Below are 24,137 nucleotides of genomic sequence, written 5' to 3' on the forward strand. Positions count from 1 at the left end.
CTCATCATCGATTTCTACATACACAGGAGCTTCATTAGAACTATGTGTGCTAGTAATGCCCTTGACCATATCTCGCAGCTCCTCCAACAGAACATTTTTGAGCTCATCAACAGCGGATATTTCGATTGCTCCAGAACCTTTCTCTACGCTTTTGTCGCTTCTGTTCAGATTAGCTCTCCGTCACCACTATCGTTGGAACATGCACAATCCAAATCGCGTACACCTCCGAGTGCTGCGCAAGCGCTTGTTATAGCATCAGGCGCCAATGACCCCCCCCCCCCAGTAGACTCTCTTCTCGGTCCATTACGTCGTCCAAAAGGTAACGCGTTACCGTCTCGGCCTTTTCGCTAGGAGCCCATCCTACCCAAAACTTTACCAGCTTTAGCGACCATCTCCGCTTCTCAGGCGCGAACATAAAGCGCTCCACTACGACGGAAGCAATGCGGTGTAAGCCAGATATCACCCCCTAATCCGTTCTTGCTAATTCGAGTGGCTTTAGCGACAATGTTGAGTACTTGAGTAAAGTTGCTGTCGGACATTGAAGAGCGCCATTTCACGCCGACGTTAGCGGATGAAAGTGTATCGATGGTGTTATCTGTGCAGCGCACCCACTTCCGGGGTCCTTGTGGTATTTAGACAACGCTGCAAATTCATAATACCGTCACGTCACTTGTGATGTAGTTTGTACTCGAATGTGTAGCCCAACGATCCACATGGTTTAGTGCTTCAGCCGCGCGTTCTTCTTCGGGGAGATGGTGCAGCGAGTAGGTAGTGCTAGCAAGAGGATCGTGGTCTGTTTTCCGATCTCGAATAGTGAAGCAGCCAAATCGGATTACATCACCGTTTTTATGAGACTTGCGCTGAAGACCAAGCCGGATGTCACCCTTTTTTATAAACAGAATTACATTTTCCCGACACATTCTGTAGAAGCAGAGCGAGCACACAGCAGAAAACCACAGCCGCATTGTCGTGACATTGGTGATCGTTCTTTCACGCTTTTTTACCTTATTAAGACCAGCCATGATCTGGAAGATGGCGGACGAGCGCTCCGGGTTACCTCGAGGTGCTAGCTTCCCGTCTGAGGTAGAGTCGAGGACTTAGCGATCATGAGGGTGTCCTCCGGTGAGCATCTCTGATTTCGTGTGATGCCAGCTCAGCGCTGCGCGTAGCTTCTCTGCGGGCCACTGACTTGTGTCTGCTGCTGTTAGCTGGTTGATGTACACTGCCACGTTACCGGGGAACTCAATGAAATGCTGCTTCAGAGGATTTGGGTATCCTTCTTTCTGGAAAACTCAGCAAATCACCAAAGGCTCCCGGTGTAGTCTGCCCTTGTACGTGCTTCTAGCCGCCGATCCGCGTATTTGGATGCGGCTTTGGCCGCACTGTAAAGTTGACTGGTTCGCGGCTGATCCATGACGACGCCATTCGAAAATTTGAAATAATGAAATGTGAGGTCTCTCTAAGGGAGTCAATTTTTGTAGCAGTCGTCCGCAAAAGTATTCTGTACCTTTGTCGACCACAATTGTATTGTGTATGTTGATTAGAATGGCGAAGTGCAGTAATTCCGTTATGTGTCAGCATTTTTGTGGTTTTTACCCTGATAAATATTGACCAATTACATGTTTAGCCCGGTCATTTATTTTAAGTGCACCTCAATTTCACCCAAAGCGCATTCCTAATCTATTAATAACGGACACAGCATCTCTTGCATCTGCGCTAGTGTATACAAGCAGTTTTCCGCTAAGTACTCCACTAGCGCCTCCTCCATCTCAGGCGTGCAGCTCGTGTACGCTGCGCGCGCACTACCTCTGGTCTTGACGTCGGGTGTCCCAAGCTCAGCAATCTTGCGGGCTGTAGTGGCCGGAATGCCGTTGCAGTCCGTCCCTAGGGCCCAGTCTCTTACACTCGTGTACGCGTCTAGCACCCGCGTTCAGGCGGCAAGTCCGAGCTTCGGCTCGCTTGGCATGTTTGTGGCGCTCCTAAAGTCTGGTACTGACTCGAAGCAAGTGGTTAGCGTTACACTTAATTTGCATTGCTCTAAAGTCGCTTTTTCAAATATATTTCCAAAACTTGTCTGTTACTTTAGTTTATTCGGTCCATTTTGCTTTACGATCTCGCCGGTTAGGATTGGCACAGGTGTAGTTTAGGCGGTGATTTAGCAAATAAATATAATTCGTAAAAGGTGTATACCAAAACAGGCCCGAAACGGGATCTCGGTCAAAATAACTCCCAAAATAGCGTGGCCCACTCGACGGAGGTGACGGGCGCCGGAGCCAAAGTTGACTGAGCGCTGCCCCATGAAGAAGCGCTGAAAGGTGACGGAAGTGACGGGGCGCCACACAAAGGTGCACGACGGAGTGCAGACATAAATAAACGGTGTGCGGCAACGAAAGTCGACGTCATACTTGCACCAATTTTCTTTTCAAAAGAAGGCTGCCGTAATCCTACAAAATGATAAAAAAAAACTTACCTTACGACTACTGTACAGCATGTCTCCGGAATTTGTTGGTCATCAAAACATAATAGACCTTTTCTTGAGCTGACAGAAAAATTGACATAGCTCGAATAGCCCAACGGGACCTACGACGCGCTGGTAATCTTGTCAGATGGCCAATTACATGACCTCAAAGGAAAAACCCTGTTCAACCTGCTGAGGTTAATCTACTTCGGAAGAGACGTCTTCACGGAATAAGGTACGTCTATCCCGAAAGCATAAATTTTCAGCAAATAAAGTAGCTCATTTCCCGATTTACTTCGGCTTTTTTAAATCCAAATACAAGACTAAGTGAACAAGGATACCTCGCCAGCCGATTTCGCCTAAGCTCTACGTTGACCAAGTAGATGAGAGTAGTGATGAAGCTAAAATAAGGAACGACCACAAATGCTTTTTTGTTTGACAGCTTTCCTTGTGACCAATATGCTGTGGACGTGACGTTTCAGCAGCGTTGGCGTCCTGGTGGTGCTATTGCGGACAATAAGAGTTTTTACAGCGGCAAACATCACCTCTATAGACTTAAAGTAGATGTGTCTATCGATAAGCGAGGATTCGCTATCAATGCGTCGGAGCATTCGCCTGGAGCCAAACACGACATTTCAAAGTTTAAGGACTGCAAAGTATTTCACTTGGCAAAACTGGTCAATCCTTCTGATGACGACTCTCCTCTAGATGATGGCCCGTTGCGTGAAAAAAATCCGAACGAGTGGTCTCTTCTGGCCTATAAAGGCTACTAAGGCCTGGCGGCACAGCTCCGATGCATTCACCCTAAAACGGAAGAGTGCTTAGTAAAGCGGAGGACGCCCACGATGATGGGATAGCTCATGACCGCGTGATCGCTGACAACTTATATTGTCGTCTCAACGACATCCCTGCAGACAAGTTTCAATGGAGTAAGGGGATGTACGACGACGTCTTCCGCCTGTGTCTGGCCCTGACAAACGTGCACGCTGCACGTTTCCCTCTTCGCACCAAAAACAGAGATTGGTACAGACGCACCAAACGAAAGCTGATTAATATCGGCTCGAAGGCAAAACAGAAACGTAAATTAGCGCAGGAAAAATAACGGGCTATGAAGCGACGCAGACAATCTTCTACACTAGATGATTTGGGCGGAGAGGAGGACGCAAGCGAGAATGTCTTACCCAGCTTAGTCAAGATTTCTAAGAGCACCTATGGGGCAGTATATGCATTTGTTCGAGAAACAATTTGTATTAATTCATTTTACTACATTGAAATGAAAAGATGTATTAATAGTTTTCCGAGAGAAATGTGACCTACTCCTGAATTTGTTGCTCGTCTGGTAACGATGCAATGTCCCATTGATCTGTAGCGTACCAGCTGGGTACCAAAAATTACTCCACAAATATTGAATACCTGGTAATTGTCATGTGCTACCAAACTTCTAATGTTATACTTCGAGTAGATTACGAATGACTTGTACGGTACCGTAAACCACGGTACCTTGGCAATAATTGTCCCTCTTCTCTTACAAGTTATTGTGAGCAATGTCGTCAGCCCCTTTGGTAACGATTACCCTCGCCTTGACGCCGTTTCCTGCCGTTGCTGCGCTGCATCATGTCGCTACTTGTATCTCGTCGTATTTGGACGGTTCGATGATGATCCCCTTCGACGAGGCCTGTTCGACTGGGTCGATTCGTTTGCTTGATCGCATCTGGGAGACCAGTGATCCGGATGCGGAAACAGCAACCACTTGGTCGTTGAGTCAGTACTTGCGAGCGGATACTCACTACCATCGATTCCAGTTCAACAAAGCTCTGCGTACGGCAGTGGAACGCGGAGATTTTAGCATTGTACAGTGGATTTTAGAGCATTTTTCGGATTGTACAGCGGGTGTTGAAGTGGTGGAGGAAGCAGCACGTCATGGACGATTGGAGACACTGTAGTGTTTGCTAGAGTGTGATAGTCGTAGAGATCATGATAAAAAACAAGATAAACGTTATTCTCTGGGGAGGTGATGATATCATTAATGCCATAGCAGAAGGACATGGACGAGTGGCGAAGTGGCTGTACGAGAACACACCTGATGCTCGACGCAATTTTGATACTGTGATGAAATATGCGGTGCTACATGGTGATAGATCGCTGGCTCAGTGGCTTCTCGATGTTGTGTACACAGCAGAGCCATTACTTCCACCTCCGTCCATGGATGATGCTGCAGCTGGAGGCCACATGGAAATGTTACAGTGGATTTACGACCAAAGTTACGGTGGATGTTCGGACAACGCACTCGAGGGCGCTGCGAAGAATGGTCGACTGGATATGGTCCAGTGGTCGTAGAAAAAGGAATCACGAAAGGATCCAGAGAAGCGGTGCAAGCAGCTTGTTCTGAAGGTCATCTGAGTGTTGTCCGGTGGCTTCTGGAACGCGGCAACGTCCCGTATCCCCATTTTGCAATGAATTGTGCCGTTCGTCAAGGTCACTTGAACATTGTCAAGTATCTTGGCGAGGTAGGGATTGCGAGTGCACCTTCGCTCATGCTGATTGACGCTGCTATGAATGGCCACCTGCATTTAATAAAATGGCTCCTCGAAAAGTATAATGCTTTAGAACTGTTCCCAAAAGTTGACCCTACTCGTTTCGGAAGGTCAAGCCAAACTGCGATGGATCGAGCGGCAAATAACGGACATTTGCACGTGCTTAAGTTTCTATACTCCGTTGCTGTCGAAATGCAGAATGAAGGAAAAAGTGAGGGTCCTACATGCACGAACTGGGCTCTACAGTCAGCGGCCTCGATGGGGCATCTCGAAGTTGTAAAGTGGCTACAGAAACACTACCCGAACTTGTGTTTCGCCCCCTCAACTACAATTATGGTAGCTCGCAACGGCAATCTCGAGATGCTGCAATGGCATCACGATCGAGATGACGTCGAGTGGTCCACTGATGTCATGGATTCGGCAGCTGAAAATGGACATCTTGCAGTGGTAAAATGGCTACACAAGAATCGCAGTGAAGGTTGCACGACCAATGCAATGGATTATTCTGCACGTAATGGCCATTTAAAGGTCGTGCGATGGCTTCAGCTTCATCGTTCCGAGGGTTGCACAGTCGATGCGATGGATTTTGCTGCTGGGCGTGAGCATTTTGAAGTGCTGCTGTTTTTACGAGCTCATCGCAGAGAAGGGTGCACGGCGACAGCGAAAATATTTGCTCGAGAGCATGAGCAATGGCACATTCGGAAGTGGTTGAAGGAGCACTATCCAGAGTCGGGCTTGCAGTAAGGGGAGTATCACCAGTCGCTATGCTCGACAGGACAATATATTTCTAAATCTTGTTGCTCAATGTTAATCTCATAGTGTTGCGCGCCGGTAAATTGACAAATCGTGGTACTATTGATGGTCAGTTGCCAAATCAAGTGCCCTTCGCCAGGGCAAACATGGCAAATTGCCACCATGCTTCGTGGCCACCGGCATGGGGCGTAACAGTGCTCACGAGACATCTACCCCAGTGACATCAGCGACACTCACGGCTGCGTACTTCTTGTGAGGCTCGGAAAATCGTGTAACTCACGCCTTTTTCTAGTGATTTATATGATAAATTTTATGGCACACCATAGGATGGCAGTCGGACTTGCGTTTCTCAAAAACGTAGAGCGAGCACCGAGGCAGGCCTTGTTTCTGAAGCCCCTTTCGCCCATGTTGAGCTAATAGTGGTGTACGCCGAGGCAGTGCCTCAGGCCCATGCAATGCATGCATGTGCATGGCCCATAGTTATGATGTAACCCATGCGAACGAAGGCCACCACCCAGGTTTTGCAACGTGGTCACCTGCAAAAGCTGAGTTAAAAAACGAAGTCCAGAATCTGGGTCCCACAATCTGGGACCCAGATTGAGTTATGAACCCAAAGAAACCGTGTCACTTCAAGAAGTCACGAGGTCACTGACTGAGTCACTGACTTCACCAGCGGACACAGACCGCGATCCGAGCCTATCACTTTCGAATTTCCACCTTATTCATCATACCTCGAAGCACTTCCACAACATCCTCACACCCCACAAAGATGAAGGTCTTCGCACTAGCCGCGACTGCAACTTTTGCCACGCTCTCGGTGGTTCATTCAGCTGAACAGTCCTCGCTGCACCTTCGTATCCACAACAAGGGCGGAGCTTGCACAATCGCTAACGAGTCTCAGTGTGACGGTCAAAGCTGGACCGAGAGCACCTGCTGCGCTGACTCAAACTACGAATGCCGCTGGTCGGGCGACCGACAGGACATGAAGCGCTGCCAGAAGAAGCGAAGCAAGGGACAACACCACAAAGATGTCGAGGACGACAGCGACGATGACTCCGACTTTGATATCGATATCGATACTGACGACGTCGCGAGCGCGTTCGGTATTCGCCTAGATGACTACGACGACTCCAGCGACTACGATGACTACAGTGACTGGTTCGGCGATGATGATAGCAGTGACTCCAAGGACGATGACAGCAGCGACAGCAAGGACGAAATAACCAAGCACCGCCGCTGAAAAATAAGGCTGGGTCGTGCACTATCACGAACGAGTCCCGTTGTGACGAACACAATTGGACTGGAAGCACTTGCTGTGCGAATCGTGACTAAGAGTGGCGTTGGTCCGAAGACTGTGAAACGATACCTGAAGAATAGAGGCTAAAGCGAGTGTAACTTCCGTTTCATGTTGTGCGTATTTGCAAACATTCAATAAAAAAGAACATATCAATTGCACTTTTCATGCAGCATTTGTTTTGATAAAAAATGTTTTAAAATGAGCACAACATCCTCACTCCAATCTTTTGCAATGTTTCCTCAGTGCTCACAATTCTATCTAGAGATTTCAGAGCGCTGAGACCCCCAGATACTGTCGGGTAGGCCACTCGAGGAAGCTTTTCCACTACATTGGGGCAGATTGGGACAGTTGTAGAACCTCTGGGTCGTTTGCTATACCGAAATAAAAGGCAAGACCAATCTAGATTCAACAGATTTGCTGTGGAAGGTATAGATAAAGCGTAGGTCTGGAGTAGCTTTAATATATAAACTATTCAAAGCTCGAGTAAAACTCAGGTATGAGTACCGTATAGGCCGTATTATACGGCAGTGAGCACCAATCTAGCAAATGAATCACCTCTGAAGCCAGAGCGCAGTCTTATAAAGTATTTTTTAAAAACAAATTGCAATGACCAAATCTGAGAATTAAATATTTTTTCTTGCTCAATCCAGACCCCCCCCAAAGTAAGTCACTTTAAGAGACTTCTCATTATTAATACCTTCGTCCAGTGGCATGCTCCTCTTAAAGATCCTTTGCTCAAGGTGGCCAAACTCTCTCGCGTTTGTCTTCATTAGAATGCAGAATGTACTGACATTTCAAATGGAAATAATTTTTAATTAGTAGTAAATTACGAGCTCCTTTGTCGAAAATTTTAATCGTGCCGAGGAGCTCATTTTATTTTTTAATAAAGACTTACAGAATGTGGCATCATTTCTCCTCCAAGAGCTCGACCAAAGCGAGCATGTTCCGTTGAAGCTGAAGCTTGAGATTTATCACTCATATAGTGAATGCGCACCCACCATCCAAACTCCTTGTACATCGTATTGCATCGCTTCATCATGGCCCAGGGTGTGGCCCAACCTCTCTTAGCGTTTTTGGTATCGAGAATTCAATCTCATGTCATCTTGGCTATAGCCACGACTAATGATATTAGCATTGTTGATACAGCGCTATCCCCACAAAAGATTTCCGTCCGCCAATATCAGAACTCCCGCCAGAACGACAACCTCGCGCTCCATGAAGTGCATATACCGGTATCTCCAAAACGTGGCAGTCAACCAGTGATTCACTGGTTGCCAACCAGTAAATGTCTTCAAGGCATCGTCACGGTCGCTGCTGCTTGAAGTTTACAACCACTGCATTTTGTGCAAGAGTACGAACCCATAACTCTAATCGTGCAGCCCATCGTGGATGGTTGGTCATGGGCTTGCTTGACTCGGAGGCCGTGCCTTGATAAAACTATTAAAGCAATATGAAAACGTAGCTGCCGATGCATTTTCCTTCTCATCCGTCTCCGTCAAAGGGCTGAAGCAAATGGGGAAACACGTCCGCCGCACAACGTCAACGCAGTCAAATCCTTCCGGATCGCCTGCAACCGCAACGGTAAATTCTTTTGGTCTTGTCTCTTGCGCTGCGCAAGTTGCGCACAGTGATTTCACCCCGTAAAACCACATATTTCTTTATAACTATAATTTGAAGGATATTTGATTTCTTACAAAAATACGATGCAAAAGAATCAAATACCTTATCATCCAATCTCGCAGTATCAAAATCTAAAGGTTCCACCACGTACTTGTCGCCTTGCTATGCAAACAGCCCAATTGGAACGAATGACCACAGGTCATTTGCACTTTTGGTCCTGAACACGCACTTGCCCCTTGAAAACGATGCCCAAAAACAAGTCCAAGACCCGCGACCCCAGCAACAGCTTCAGCGCTTCGTTCGACGGCGCCCAGGATGGTGTGAGTCCCGTGGCTGTGCCTCTGACGGAGAATGAGGCCCACGTGTGCGCGTCTCCAGGCAACATGCACTCCCCGACGCCCACGACCGCTGGTGTCAATGGTGTCGGTGTCGAACGCTCGCATTGCCTCGTTATCTACACAGGCGGCACTTTCGGCATGGTTCCAGATGAGAACGGCGTGTTGCACCCCAGCAGTGGCTTCTTGGAGAAGAAAATCAACGAAATGGACGAGTTCAAGTTCGAAAACATGCCTCATGTGACTGTGAGCGAGTGGGCAAACCCCATCGACTCTTCCGACATGACGCCTGATGATTGGGGCACAATTGCCAAGGAGATCGAAGCTAAATACTGGGACTACGACGGCTTCGTGGTGCTACAGGGCACTGATACTATGGCTTACACGGCCTCGGCTCTGAGTTTCATGCTCGAATATCTGGGCAAACCCGTGGTCATCTCGGGCGCCATGATCCCGCTCCACTTCCCTCACAGCGACGCACGTCGCAACTTGATCATGTCGGTCATGTGCGCAGCGTCGCTGGCTATCCCCGAGGTGTGCATCTACTCGAACAACAAGCTGCTGAGAGGCAACAGGACCACCAAAGTGGCCAACATGTCCGTGGACGCCTTCCACTCGCCCAACTTCCCGTCACTCGCGGTGACGGGCGTAGAGGCCATCGTGGACCAGCCGCTCATTCTGCCCTACCCACGTTCTCGTTTCCGTGTGTTCACAGCCTTGTCGACCAATATTTGTGTGTTCCATTTGGTGCCTGGCTTTGATGCCGAGTGTATTGAGGCCTATATTGAGCGTCACAGTGCTACCACAGACAAGGATAAGCGGAAGGCACTGGTGTTTGCACTATACGGCACTGGCAACGCCCCGTTGCGTAAGGATGGTTTCTTGCGATTGGTGAAGATGGCTATTGACGCCGATATCCCTGTGACTATCACGTCACAGTGCGTGCAGGGCCGTACACAGCTGGATACGTACGCTACGGGTGTGAATTTGTTGAACATGGGCGTGATTACGTCCCTGGACATGACAATCGAAGCTTGTGTTGCCAAACTGGGCTACCTAATGGGCAAGGGCTTCACGGGCAAACAGCTCAAGACCAAGATGGAGACCGACCTGCGCGGCGAACTGTCCATCGTGGACGCAGTCGCAAACGGCGAAGAGATGAGTCGCACGCGCCAGTACCGCAAGACTGTCGTCCGCAGCTTCGCCTCGCACTAGGAAACGCGTAATTGTTGAAACGAATAGAATTGTGATTTTTTATCGTCTGTGAATAATTGGCAATAATTGTTTATTCTCTTCATGACAATCATTGTAAAATTGAAAAATATTTGCTTCACTTCAACTTGATCTAAATTTTCTAAGTTACCTGATTCTACCCTTTAATTATCTCTACGTGTTCATACGATACTCTTCTCCTTCACTTCCCCTGACCGTCCACCCAGTACTCATTGGACTCGTAACATTTTCATTTTTCGCATTGACGTCGTCGGATAACAGCGAGTTACGGAGCTCACTCAGTCCGGATGAGTCACGACTGCGAGCACGTTCACAAGACCAACGCACAGTAAACAACACGAGCCACACCAATGTGCAGTATACCAGCACTCCCAACGCCACAGCAATGGCGAAAGTCACCACCCACAGCACGACAACCGCCCGTCTCTCAGTCACAAAATTGGTCGACGTGATCTGAGCTGCCACGAAGCCGCAAGCCACACAAAGCGCCATCAATACGAAAATGATGACGACTCGACCCTTGCGAGTAGCAGATTGCGTTGTATACCCTGCGATAACTGGTCGAGAAGGCCCGTCACGACGTGTAAAAAGCCCAAAAAGTTGTCGATCGCGGTAAAAAGAGACCAGCGGCTCAACGAGAAGCACGACCACCGGGATACAGACGCCAATGATTACTGCTGCCAGTACGAAAGCCTCGTGACTTAAGCCGCACGAGCACTCGAATGCTTCACGTACAATACGGAAGGTAACGTCGCCACTGCCACTACCTTCGACCGTGGACTGGAGACGTCTACTGCTCTGAGTACTGGCACTTTTCCCATCGGAGCGAATGCAGAGACTGTTATCCGCAACAGATGCCACATCTAACGCACAGATTCTCAGTACGCAGGTTGTGCACAGCCACGAACTGTTGTCTGCTAGATGCCACTCAAAGCGGTACACGGTCGCGTTCGCGCCTTGGTTTGAGCTGGAAGAGGATGGTGTGGATAGGTTCGCAGCGATCGTCTCGAACGCGCTATTGTCAGCACTGAAATCCACTCGGAACTTGTCAAGTCCTGGGTCAGGACCAGATAAAAGCGTCACGTGCCACTCGACCAACATCGTCGATGAAAAACTGTACACTTCGCCGTTCAGAGGCGCAGTCATTGCCACTTTCACAGTCGCAGTCTCGGATACTGCAGAGGACGCAGACGTCGACTGTGAACTGGAGTTTGAAGACGAACTCGAGGTAGATGAATGTGATGAATCGCCAGAGCTAGGGGAAGACTCTGACGCTGAATCGGAGCTTGACGACGATGATATTGCTAATAATGACATTGGCGCTAGCCTCTGCTGTTTCCTAGCAGCAATCCGGGGAGTCTGGAAGAAAATAGCCGCGTCCACTGCAGTCCTCTTCTGAGGCATGTAGCACACATAATCGGAGGCAGGAACACACTCGCTGGTGCGTTCATTGCACGTCCACCCAGTAGGACAGCTTCCAACGACGCACTTTTGCGATGGAGTCTCATCTGGAACACATTGCGCTGCCATATTCGAGCTCTGACTGTCTCGACATGTTGACTCATGTGCACAAACCGCTGACCTACCACTACAATCCTCGTAAAACGCCACGCACTCCATTCGCTCATCAAAACCCTCCACAATTAATGATTTCGCGTCTTGTGCCAGTGCCAATCGACGGTTCACTGGAACTTTCAGCACTTCAGTGCAACAATCTCGAATCGCGAATATTCCGCACAGCAAAACTGCCACCACTATAAAAATCACAATATCAACTCAGTTCAAATTAATCTTAGTGCTGTTATTTAATAATTGACGTACGTACACAATGCAGCCAGCAGCACAAGGAAGCGATCTCCGCGCTTATACGGGTGATGTCGGTGTGCCACACAGATCCCAAAGAATGGGTGCGCATTCTTCCTAATATGCAGATTTATCGTTCAGCACAATGTACCCATGTCAAGACCGGTGTTCCTCACCCAAACGTACATGTAAACGCGTAGATCAGCGCCCCAGGACTTCTTGATCCTTACACGTTGAGCTGCAAACACTTCTTTCGCTCGCTCGCCCGAGTCTGGCGCTTCCAATGGGTCATCGCTGACGTGCGAGTCGTCATCCTTGATAGCTGGTACACTGGGCAGAGCGCTGCCTGGCCCATCCACCGGTCTCAGTTCGCTGATAATCCGACTGCGTCGTTTCTTACGTGGTCTTCGATCTCTGGGCTTCTCGTTCTCTAGTTCCTCCCCACTTTTACGTTCGTCGCTGTCTCTCCCTCGAGCATAATCCTCATCTGAAGGTCTGGCCACTTCAGGCGCTAGAAGCGAGCGACGCGGCAGCGAATCCCCCAGAGACCGTCGAGGTCCTATACCGGTAGATGATGGAGGAGGGGGGGCTGCTGGACGTCGGAATGGAGGAAGCATAGACGGGCTCGCACTGCGCTCATCCAGCTCCAGTTCTTCTTCCACTGTCGAAACGCGAGACGTGCGCTCCATCGCTCATGCGACTTAACTGTCGCGCTCTTAATGGAAAAGTGAGAGCGATGATCGGATCGCGGTGCTCGACATAGTGATGGACTGTCCGTCCTGACGTGTCCCATTACCAACCTTGGTCTGTCAACAGCCAAGTCGGCAGCGACTGATCCGACACACACAATCGCTACGTCGCCCAAGTACTTTAGAGGTCCCTCCCAGACTCTGGGTGTGGATGTTGCACAGCTGCTTGGGTCGTGGCGGTGTCTCGAACGAAATTCCTTGAAGATTGGGAGCGGCGACGAACACTCTTGTGGCGTCGTCGTGACGGACGAGCTCAGGATCTTCACCCATCGACCGTTATACTTACCTACATGTAACATGGCTACGCATTCTACAATTAACTGTTTGTTTGTCAGCGTTCAGATGGCTGCGCCGTCAGCGTGGCGTCAAGTAGGTGGCTTTTCAGTGGCTCAGCTTTCCTGGGCAGACATGACCTCCAAGAGGAGCACGTCGTTGCAAAGGTAAGATTGACCGCAGTAACCGTATCGCAGACCTGGACGAATCCTTACTGAGAAATTTAAATACTCCTTGTAAGTTTATCGAGCAGCTGCAGGGCCACCAAGTTTAAATTATACTGTCTGCCCCGCCAATTTACATTTCGCTGAGCCGCAAGAATTTTGTTTATCAAGCGACTCAACACAGTGGTTCCCTTTATTGACATGGTACTGTATCTCTAAGCTAAGGCTACCTACAACTGCTTGACAAATTTGACAACGGGGAGGTAGAGAGGGTCCGTCCAGCTGTACTTCCCTTCATCCACTTTGGTGTATCCGAGCGCAGCGTAGAATGCCTTCGCCTTCTCTTTGTTGGCGTTCGTCGTCAGATATATGCTCTTAATTCCAATCTTCTTGGCCCAACTCTCAAGCTCTGCAATCATCTTCCGGCCGACACTCATGCGCTGGTACTTCGGATCAACGTACACGCGTCGAATCTGTCCCTCGTCTTTAGATTCGCGTAGCAGGCCGATGATGCCCGCGATCTTCGTAATCCCGTCTTTTATCGCGATCGCGACCAAGAAGTTGCCGCCCGGAGCAATGTGACTACCTTCGATGTCAGCTAGGTCGTTCGTGAGGTCCTTGCGAAGTAGCTCTTCCCACAGATAGCAATACTTTGGGTCAGGGTCGCATGCCATCAGACCTTCCACGTAGACCTTTGTAACCTGGGCATGGTCTTCAGGGCGATATTGCCGGACCTTGATGATTGTCGAAGTTGCAACTGTCATGGCGTGCTTTTGAGTGGGGATTATGTTGTTGTGTTTGCTTGTAGCGAGGCAAATAAAGCAATGAAGGAAGATGGGAATTCCAAGTGTCATTTAAAATGTGTTGCAGACGAATCATGCTGTTATGATGAGCGAAGAAATTCCAAGGGAACACCAGTCTATCAGTACCGGCTATCAGTACCGGCTACACCAGTCTACCAGTACCGGTATACCGACGCCGTAGCGAAATCTCGCTGAACTCTTCCTCATTTTGATTTTGCCGCCCTTCCCTTTTCGAGGTAATGCTGTATGGTCATTGCATAAGCTATCATGAATGTATTTGCACAAGGATTGTGGAAACCTTTAATTAAGTTTTGATAACTTCAGGTTTAGTGCAAGACGAATTACGTGACGTGATTGGCTGGACAGCTGTCCAAAAGGAAGTGTGTTTTCGCTCATCCAAACAGCAAGATTCGAAGGCGTAACCACGCTGAGATCCAAGCCTAAAAACTGCGAGCTAAACTTCATTGCTTCATTTTCTCCATCTCATCAAAGCCAACAGTAGTATCCCAGCCACGCCATGACAGTTGACACCTCGACGATCATCAAAGTCCGGCAATACCGTCCTGAAGATCATGCCCAAGTCACCAGGATCTACGCACAAGGTCTGATGGCGGCCGATCCCATTCCAGAATACCGCTATCTGTGGGAAGAGCTACTGCACAAGGACCTGACAAACGATCTCGCTGACATCGAAGGCAGTCACATGGCTGCGGGTGGAAACTTCTTGGTCGCGGTGGCGACAGCAGACGGATCCAGCAAGATCGTGGGCATCATCGGTTTGTTGCGCGTATCTGAAGATGTCGGACAGATCCGACGCGTGTTTGTGGATCCCAACTATCAACGCATGAGTGTAGGGCGGAAAATGATCGCAGAGCTTGAGAGCTGGGTTCAGAAGAACGGAGTCAAGAGCGTGTTCTTGACGACGAACGCGAACAATGAGAAGCCACAAGCATTTTACACTGCACTCGGATACACCAAAGTGGACGAAGGGCAGTACGACTGGAAAGACCCGCTCTCTTCAAATTTGTCAAACAGCTGTAGCCTAACTCTCGTTTGCTGATAATTGAAAATTACCATGCCAATTTTTTGCTGTTGTATTCCTTTCAATTGAAATTTGTTAACTGCTTCACGAACTTGTCGACTTCGAAATACTGAGGATTCTCCCAGAAGCGCACGACATCATCAACTTTCGTGTATCCGAGAGCGGTGTAGAACGCCAACGCCTGCTTCTTCTTGGGGTTCGTTGTCAGGAACAGACGTTCGATTCCTTACTCCTTCGCCCAGCTTTCAAGTTCCACCATGAGCTTCCGTCCTACCCCCATGCGTTGGCAATTCGAGTCAACAAACAGACGTCGGACCTCGCCAACGTTGTCAGATCTACGCTGTAAGCCGATGATCCCAACGATCTTGCTTTGCCCGTCTTGTGTCGCAGTTGCCACCCAGAAGTTGCCACCGGGGGCCATGTGGCTAGACTCGATATCTGCGAGGTCGTTCGTTAGATCCTTGCGCAGACGCTCTTCCCAGAGATAGCGAAAGTTTTTGGATTGTCGTCGAACGCCATCAAGCCCTCGATAAATATCTTGGTGACAGTGGCATGATCTTCGGGGCGATACTGTCGGACTTCAATGCTCGCTCGTTGCGATGGATACTTGGAGCTACTGGCGACAGTCATGAAGCTTACGTAAGACGAAGGTAAAAGCAAGTCTGACGGAAGAAATACGAAAATGGACAGCATAGTCGTCGCTTGTGTAAAAAAAGGAAGGCCTTGCTTAGATGAGGACATCGATGAGATGAAACTTTCGCGCTCTTGGTGAGCTTGATTAATGTGATCAAGTGATCAAAAGTCACCTGGCTGTCATTTATTTTCTCACAGCAATCTCGGATAACGTGATGATTCACGATCCGTAATCTCTGCTGTGGTGACGCTAAATTTGTCGTCCTACTTAAAAAAAACATACATTTTGTTGCAGACTAATCGGATTTGAAGCGCCAAATTTCAAATAAACTGAAACTCCATTCAACGCTACAATTCAAGCCGAAAATATCGTCGGGTTTTCCTTGCTCACCACTAGCCCACTTCAATGAAGATCACCTCACTCGACCCTTAGGCCATCAATTGATCCGGTTTGTTTCGAAGGATACATATTTGGTAGGTCTCTGACGACTTTGGTTACGCCATTTGGTCACGCCGATAGCAAACCGTTGGCAGGCATTTGAACACATCACAAACCTCGATCACTTATCTTAAACGTTTAAGGCCACCTTTCCATCTTCCGTCGATCTTATTATATATATATTTGCACTCCAACATGCCATCTCGTGATATTTGGTGAGGCCTATTATTATGCACGAACTGCTTTTAATGCCTGTTGGGGTGTTTAGATGCCAGCCAAGTGCCTACCAAGTACCAGGTGTATTATGGCGCGTCAGAGACCTAATTTATTGATTTCCCAATTCTTTATTTTCACGAGCTAAAACAGGAAGCGGTCACTCCAAGTATTGTCAGCTAGTGTCTCTTTAAAACGACAGGGTGGACAAATACTGAGCCAACATGTTCACCGATATCACCTCTGAGCACGTAAAGGAAATTCAGCTTGAGCTCCTGAACATTTCGGTAGGATCCGTAGCAATAATTAAGACAAATGAAAGCACCAGTAGCATCCATCTTTCACTGTAGCTATTTGATAATATAACCAGCGGGGACTGGATTTGAGTTGAGCTTACACCACGTGGAAAGTTAAGTGCTAATTGGCCCTATTATAATAGAATACCGACATCTCGCCAGATCTGGACAGGGCGCATCACTTTACCATCATGTGATTTATCGAAAAGAAGTCGTCCGACTCAAACAAAGACCACAAGCAAAAATGGAACAGAATAAACGCTTGTCGTACTTAGCTTGGTTATCTTCGGATAAAGTGTTTATACCTTAGCGAAGATGTTGGTACGTATAGATAGTAATGAATGAGTGAATTGCACAAGATTTCTTTGATTTAGTGACGCTTTTTTCTATTCAAAACGTGTTTGTCTTCAAGCTAATCGTGTGTACGTAGCTAGCTAAGCTACAACTCTTTGCAAAACTTCACAACGGGGAAGTAAAAAGGATTTGTCCAGTAGTAAAGCTGTTCATCAGCTTTGTTGTAGCCGAGCGCAGCATAGAATGCTTGTGATTTCGTGCTGTTAGCGTTTGTCGTCAGGTACAGGGTCTTGATTCCGTTCTTCTTAGCCCAACGTTCAACTTTTGCAATCATTTTCCGACCGACACTCATGCGTTGGAAGGTTGGGCTCACATACACGCGTCGGATTTGGCCCACGGCGTTCGATTCGCGTTGCAACCCGATGATCCCGCCATCTCGTCAGATCCTCCTTTTGCCGCAGCCGCAACAAAGAAATTGCCACCTGGAGCCATGTGACTACCTTCGATGTCAGCGAGATCGTTCGTCAGGTCCTTGCGTAGTAGCTCCTCCCACAAGTGGCGATATTCTGGGTTAGGATCGGCCGCCATCAGACCTTCCACGTAGATCCTGGTGACTTGGGAATGATCTTCAGGGCGATATTGTCGCACCGTGATGACTGTCGAGGGTTCGACTGCCATGTTGTGTCTGGATGTATGGTGCTGGACGTTGCTGAAGTTTAATGTGGAGCAAATCAAGTAGTGATACTTTTGTTAATTAAGGGCAAGAGTCCTAGTTGTGTCACAAGACAATCGTGCTGTTTGGATGAACAATATTAGTGACGTTTTTGTATCAATTGACTAGCCAATCATATCGCGTAATTTAGACCTGTATTTATGCTCATAAAATAAAAATAGCGTGGGGAGGCCTCATTTTATTAAAGAGAATCACAAAAAGGCGTTGTACCCACTATTTAATAAAAGGTACACACAACACCGGGTGGCCGTCGTTACGCAAAGTGGCTTAATTGTTGCCCGGCTAGCAACGCGTTCACATACATAAATATGATCATCAAAACAACCGCTCATCTAAACAGCGCGACGGTTCATTGACAGCTTCAAAAGCAACATGGTCATTGTTTAACTTCACTCAAGGATTTAGCAAACTACTAGTATTATAATACCGCTATGACCGCTGGAACCCAAGCAACCATCGAAATCCGACAGTATCGTCCAGAAGATCATGCCCAAGTTACCAAAATCTACGTCGAGGGCTAGCTTTTGGTCCTAATCCAGAGTATCACTACCTGTGGAAAGAGCGTCTCCGTAAGGACCTGACGAATGACCTAGCTGACATCGAAGGCAGTCACATGGCTCCAGGTGGAAACTTCTTTGTCGCTGTGGTGACAAAAGACGGGTCAAGCAAGGTCGTGGGCATCATCGGACTGCTGCGCGAATCTGAGGACGTTGGGCAGATTCGACGCGTGTATGTGGATTCAAACTACCAGCGCATGAGTATAGGCCGAAAAATGATCGCAGAGCTGGAGAGCTGGGCCAAGCAGAACAAATCAAACGTGTCTTTTTGAGTACTGGCGCAAACAGCGATGGACCAAAAGCATTTTACACGTCGCTGGGGTATACCAAGCTGGATGAGATCCTGTACAACTGGACATATCCCCAGTATCTTCGCCTCGTCAAGTTCGTCAAACGGTTGTAGTTTAGTGTGAAATTACAAGAAGCTAGATATATATTATATACAACGTAGTATATAGCTAGCATCTGCAAAAGAGATTGAACATTGAAAGCTATCAAAATTCCGAAAATGTTACCGATCCGCTTCATAAAGGTAAGTTTTCGAATGTTCAGCAGGAGATCCATTCTAAAATGAAAATACCTGGATTTATCGTGCTTTTCATTACAAGCTAACTAGGTGACCGCGCCAACTGCGTGGTTTACACTTAAGCATTTTTTTTAGCTAAATGTACTATTTAATCTACATGTCTCACTGTTGGACTTCCGATGAATGCCCACCAGAAAACCACTGGAGTGGATAGCGGCCTCGTGACCGGATCGAGTCGTCACGTACTTCCCAATTTACTCCTTAGCCATTAATACACTTGGCAAAACCTTCCAGTGGACCGCACCCGCACATCTTGGTGTTATAATAACCTCCTGTGACGTACTACAGTTGTTCAGATTTAGGAAGATATCATTCCTCGTGATTTATTTCCGTGGCAACGATTTCACAGTATTTTGGCATCTTCCGCGGGTTTTCTGGCGACATCAGCGCGATATTTGCAGGCGAGTTCGCGTTCTGCTGCAGCCGTTAACCGCGACAGCTCAATTTTAAATTCAATTTTTCGTGTTCAATTATAATAACAACGTTAGATTCACTTCTACAGCAGATAATAAAAATCAGCTAGTAAATTATAAGTTTTTTTTTAAATTCTTTTAAGACAAAAAATACTAGCTGATTTATCCTCAAAAGTTTTGATGTGGTCCTACATTTTCGGACAGAGGGTAGTCATTTTTAGCCATAACGTTATCAGATTTATTATTATAATACATGCATTATTAATCCACTCTTTAAAACCACTCTGCCGTTGCCAATCGTCCATTACTGCCTTGAATACCCACTTTGACAACCAGTCCATGTAACATGTTGTCTCAAAGGTACTTTGAGACTCGAGCAGCCCCATCAGCATTCGTAGAACGTTGTCCTCGCAACAAGCTTGAATTCAAATCACGCTTTGATCCCGTCATAAAATTCGACAAGAGCTCCTTTGCTCGGCTTTTAAGCTCTCACGTACCTCGCCAACGTTTAGACTTTAAAGTGTTCCTAAATCACCTTAAAGATCGAATCCAAAATCACTTTCTTGCCTCCTGAAGTGAGCCACACGAAGGTAGAAGATCCTGCAGTGGGAAGTGAGCCATGGAGCGAAGCGCTTTGTGGCTTGCAGCCGTCGTTCCAGCAGTGGCGCCGCACGATAAACACGTGTTGGCAATGGCGAGCCAAATACTGTCACGTCGAGAAAACTGTGACACTCAATTTTTGTCTCACTTTTAGACATCCGTTTTATCATCGATTATAAAGTATCACGTCTTTTTTTTAACTTGAGTCATCTTATTATGCCTACAATTTGAATATATAAATGCAACTGACGCCGCAGTATCCGATTTGACAGTATCAAATATCAAAGAGAAAGACATTTCTGACTCCATTCTCTGACTCCTGTCCTTTCCGGGTAGGATCCCCACGGTGTAGCTGCCTCCTCTTCCGCCACGCTTCACTTGCCCTCTCTGCCCATTGCAGCGATGTCTCTGGCGGCCGTGGACGACGAGCAGCAAGCGCGACTATGCGGACGTGCACGGGCCAAGGAGATCTTCCAGCCGATGCGGTGGAAGCGTATTGGTACACTTCCAGACGAAGCTGCTAAGCTCTACGAGAGCGCTCGACGCTCTGCGACCCGCTGCTACAGTCTCCGAGCTGTGAAGCCTCTGCAAGCTTCATTAGACGAGGTTGAGGCGGTTCTAACGGGACAAACAGCGCTCCTCGGGAGAGATGACACACCTTCGCTATTGGCGCGTCTACTACCGGCCACGTACGTGTCTGGTGGACGTGTCGCTCGCTACCCGACGCTCGAGCACTCGACAAGTGAGCGAGAGAATGTGGCACTGCAATACGCAAGACTTAAGCCGTATACAGCCCAACATCCTGGACAAGAGACTAAGAACGCAGTTCTTCTGGCGTCTGTGGACAACTATGTGCTGCTGGGCTACACGCTGTCCACAAAACTGCAACGCTCGGATACGAGTAAAAGGAAGACGTCCGAGTCGTCTACACCCAGAACAGCGAGCTCTGTGCCCTCGTTACTCCACTTATATCGCCCTGTCAGCGCTCCATCTTTCGCTGAAAGAAGACACGACTTCCGACCGGAAAAGCTGGCAACCAACGACTTTAGCATCACCTACATCATCCAGGAGATGCCGTCAACTACCGAAGAGCAGAAAGAGCCTTCCGTGACGCTCGAAGTGGTGTTTACGTGCTCTCTAACCTCAGTGGATCAAGATAAGGAGGTTCTTAACCAACAGAAGCAGCGACTTCGACACGACGCACTGTGTCTTACAAGACTCCAGCCGTTTCTTGATGCTTACCGACAAGAGAAGACACGTCCAGTAAGTCAACGACGAGAAGCGCAACACGACCCCAAGGACTGCGACCCCAACTTGCTACGTGGGAGTATGTTCGCGGGAGGACGCACGTGTGGTGTCTGCCACCGCAAATTCGGCCCCTTCCGCTGGAAAAAGCAGTGCGAGGCATGCGAGAAACTCGTGTGCAACCAGTGTCTGTCGGTATTAGCTGCTGCGCCGTCGGTTTCTCGTCGGAAGAAGCGCGTGTGCTCTATATGTCTCTACGGCGAGACAGCCAACGTCGCTGCAATGCACAAATCTGTAGCAGAAGCCAATGACGACGGCAAAAGCTCAGTCAGTTCAGCTGGTTCAGTCAAGACACACGCGTCGTCTGAAGGCTCGAGTATGAACGTGTTCCAGTTCCCGAATTTGGAGTCGTTAGTGACGAAGCACAAGGCCAATAGACCAGCAGCTCCTGCAGCTCAAGGAACGCCGTCCCGAGCGTCTGATCGTGTTCAGATCGACTTGGGATTGGACCCTTTATTGGCTTCTTCGAGAGCTTCGGATCGTCGACGAGCACGTTCACGGCAGTCGCAGCTTTCCCAGGGATCTGTGGTAAGTACGACGTCAAGTGTCAGTGCCACGAGCTTCGTTCCAGCTGACAACCGACGCGCGACGTTATCGAGTCAAATCGATCTGGACGACAGCGAGTCGACTGTGTCCAAGTCCATGCGTACTCGACGTGCCAAGACGGTGCTGCTAGAAGACGAGCTTTCAGTGAAGAAAGTGAGCTACAAATCTTTGAACTTCATCGCGCCGCTCTCGTCTTCAGCCCCGACGCATTCGCTGTATGCAACATCTGAAGAAGAGGACGAGAGGACGCAGCATACTGTAAAGCCCCGTGCAAGCTCCTGTCGGACCTCCAAGATTCAATTCGTACAGCTAAGGACTCCAGAACCTGATTATGAGCTGGATTTCAGCTGGTATAATATCTACCCGAAGGCGCCAGTCAAGCGCAGTGCTGACGAAGTGGCTCGAGCAAAGTACGTCGAAGTGACTGGCCTGAAGGTGGATGCCAGATCGTTGGTCTTTTTACGTCACGATACGGAGTTAGAGGAGCTGGCACGTCGCGTGTTGGAGGTGGCTTCGCAATGGCATGGCTGCAGTATCAACATTGTGGGTAGCTACGAAGTGTACTGCCTTGTTACCGCCTCAAATAAACCGGAACTCGACGTGGACGACGAGTTGTTGGAGCTGGAGGCTTCTCCCCTGACTGTTGATGACGTGGTGCCTAGAGAAGAAAGCGTCAGCGCTTATGCGGTGCACCATCGCTCTCCGTTCTTTGTGGCTGAAATGGAGCACGATCCACGTTTCCGAGCTCACCCGCTGCATACTGAACAAGGAGCTGTGTCGCTCTTGAGCTTCCCGATTTACTCTTCCGGTGCCGATACGAGCGGCTCACTGTCTCGAAGTGAAGCTTACTGTGTGGCTACGTTGGATCTGTGGAAACGAGACCACGTGCTTGCGAGCAGCCACGTCTCCACCGACTGGATGACCAACATTGCTGACTTATTACGCAAGATCAGTGCTCGTCTGGAAGCTCTCGCGTTGGAGTCGCACGCCTTTCTCAAGCCTCGCGGTCGAGCCAACCACTCGTTCGGATCTTCATGCGATTCTAGAGGTAGTACTAGACGTGCTGATTCGATTATTGACCTCTACGATATTGACAGTGAGTCTGTAGTAGACTCCCCACCGTTGTCTCAAGCGGAGACGATGGATCGACTCACCAGTCTGTCATACGCCAAGGTGCGTGGTCTTGGCTTGGGTGGCATGAGTGGACCTGGCTCAGCGACGTGGAAATACGACAGCGACAACGAGAGCACAACGTCCAGTCAGAGTGCTAGCAGCTCTTGTAGCCAAAGCTCACGCTTCTCTTCGCATCTCTATTCGGCCGCAGACATGCACTCGACTATTGAATCGTTGTTACAACAGGCTTCGAAGACTTCCCAGTACATCAGTGAGACGGGAGTATCCATTTAGACTTTGGTTATCTTGAATTAAGCGTCCACGTTTTTATGACATCACTAAAGCGCGGTTGTACGACTTATTCATAATAAAGTGAGCGAGGTGGACAATCTGTTGCCAGTTCTGGTTTAACTGTTGCAAACATCGTTTTAACCTTGAAATGAAAGGTGGTCAAATAGCAATCACTTAGCTTGGAAACTAGAGCAAACATTGTGCTCGATATTATTACTTCGTAAGTAATAGTTTCTCTCGGAGCTGAGCATTGAAAATTAAAGGGAAACGAGTAAAAAGAACTTCGCGAATCTTCCACAAGACTGTGATCATGACCCCCGGTCAAGCATATATGATACAGTACTGCTCACTTCTGGTACGTGTACTTGCAATGTATCGTGATTGCGGGACGGGTGAAATACTGTCGCGTCAATCTGCTTGCTGAAGACGATCATATTCCTCTGATATACTCATTTGGCAAAATGCCGACCAGGTTATCCTCGGACTTCGATGAAGAAAAAGATGTCAGTCCTCACTCGCCGATTTTGAGCCCGAGGGGCGAGCGCGAGTGGTCGCTTATTTCAAGGAACTCGCTACTATCCCTCCATCTCGAGTGGATGCGAGATTCCGCTTTACCACATGCCATCAACGTTAGAGTCCCTGCTTGCAAATTTACATTAGATTTGAAAAAGGTATCAATGAATTGTTGAGTTGTTGAGTAGACATAATTATATATCAATACAAAAAATGATTGTTTTTGCGCTCTATTTCGCATCCGTGTTAAAAATATTGGAGGGGAGTCTGATTTAAAAAAAACTTCAGAGCTAACCATGCCCGAATAGCATTTTTGCAAAAAGTGCGTGCGCCAATTGAATCACGTATAAAATCATCGCTCATACTCAGGCCTCTTAAAACTAGGCTTTGTGTTGCGAGAAAATACTGACTACCTAAACGAAGTTTTGACAGCCGCCTAGTTGAAACCGGAAAGTTCCATACAAACCACAAGTGTAAAAGCTAACCACCGCCTGCGTGAAGCCCCAAAGCTCTTTAAACAGCTCTGGGTGTTGTCATTGTT

The 24,137-nt window shown here is 48.2% G+C and overlaps 8 protein-coding genes across 8 annotated transcripts; 5 read left to right on the plus strand and 3 right to left on the minus strand.

Moving 5' to 3' along the window:
• Positions 1–1,032: 1,032 nt before the first annotated feature.
• PITG_10268 (uncharacterized protein) lies at positions 1,033–3,231 on the plus strand (the record flags this gene model as incomplete). The annotated part of the gene is made up of 5 exons (XM_002902048.1): positions 1,033–1,083; positions 1,731–1,966; positions 2,239–2,257; positions 2,570–2,655; positions 3,012–3,231. The coding sequence occupies 5 exons, from the start codon at positions 1,033–1,035 to the stop codon at positions 3,229–3,231; spliced, it is 612 nt and encodes a 203-aa protein (XP_002902094.1).
• Positions 3,232–6,458: 3,227 nt separating this feature from the next.
• On the plus strand, positions 6,459–7,207 carry PITG_10269 (uncharacterized protein; the record flags this gene model as incomplete). The annotated part of the gene is made up of 1 exon (XM_002902049.1): positions 6,459–7,207. One exon carries the CDS (start codon positions 6,515–6,517, stop codon positions 6,983–6,985), a length of 471 nt encoding a protein of 156 aa, XP_002902095.1.
• Positions 7,208–8,907: 1,700 nt separating this feature from the next.
• On the plus strand, positions 8,908–10,212 carry PITG_10270 (asparaginase, putative; the record flags this gene model as incomplete). The annotated part of the gene is made up of 1 exon (XM_002902050.1): positions 8,908–10,212. One exon carries the CDS (start codon positions 8,908–8,910, stop codon positions 10,210–10,212), a length of 1,305 nt encoding a protein of 434 aa, XP_002902096.1.
• A 171-nt stretch (positions 10,213–10,383) lies between these two features.
• PITG_10271 (uncharacterized protein) lies at positions 10,384–11,331 on the minus strand (the record flags this gene model as incomplete). Its single annotated transcript, XM_002902051.1, has 4 exons — positions 10,384–10,403; positions 10,449–11,028; positions 11,083–11,157; positions 11,269–11,331. The coding sequence occupies 4 exons, from the start codon at positions 11,329–11,331 to the stop codon at positions 10,384–10,386; spliced, it is 738 nt and encodes a 245-aa protein (XP_002902097.1).
• A 762-nt stretch (positions 11,332–12,093) lies between these two features.
• Positions 12,094–12,650, minus strand: PITG_10272 (uncharacterized protein; the record flags this gene model as incomplete). Its single annotated transcript, XM_002902052.1, has 2 exons — positions 12,094–12,150; positions 12,264–12,650. The coding sequence occupies 2 exons, from the start codon at positions 12,648–12,650 to the stop codon at positions 12,094–12,096; spliced, it is 444 nt and encodes a 147-aa protein (XP_002902098.1).
• A 799-nt stretch (positions 12,651–13,449) lies between these two features.
• PITG_10273 (uncharacterized protein) lies at positions 13,450–13,983 on the minus strand (the record flags this gene model as incomplete). The annotated part of the gene is made up of 3 exons (XM_002902053.1): positions 13,450–13,551; positions 13,651–13,692; positions 13,774–13,983. 3 exons carry the CDS (start codon positions 13,981–13,983, stop codon positions 13,450–13,452), a joined length of 354 nt encoding a protein of 117 aa, XP_002902099.1.
• A 556-nt stretch (positions 13,984–14,539) lies between these two features.
• PITG_10274 (acetyltransferase (GNAT) family, putative) lies at positions 14,540–15,410 on the plus strand (the record flags this gene model as incomplete). The annotated part of the gene is made up of 2 exons (XM_002902054.1): positions 14,540–15,015; positions 15,179–15,410. The coding sequence occupies 2 exons, from the start codon at positions 14,540–14,542 to the stop codon at positions 15,408–15,410; spliced, it is 708 nt and encodes a 235-aa protein (XP_002902100.1).
• A 4,820-nt stretch (positions 15,411–20,230) lies between these two features.
• PITG_10275 (uncharacterized protein) lies at positions 20,231–23,086 on the plus strand (the record flags this gene model as incomplete). The annotated part of the gene is made up of 1 exon (XM_002902055.1): positions 20,231–23,086. The coding sequence occupies one exon, from the start codon at positions 20,231–20,233 to the stop codon at positions 23,084–23,086; it is 2,856 nt and encodes a 951-aa protein (XP_002902101.1).
• Positions 23,087–24,137: the final 1,051 nt, after the last annotated feature.

Source organism: Phytophthora infestans, genomic scaffold, assembly GCF_000142945.1.
Source record: "Phytophthora infestans T30-4 supercont1.18 genomic scaffold, whole genome shotgun sequence".
Taxonomy (NCBI): domain Eukaryota; phylum Oomycota; class Peronosporomycetes; order Peronosporales; family Peronosporaceae; genus Phytophthora; species Phytophthora infestans.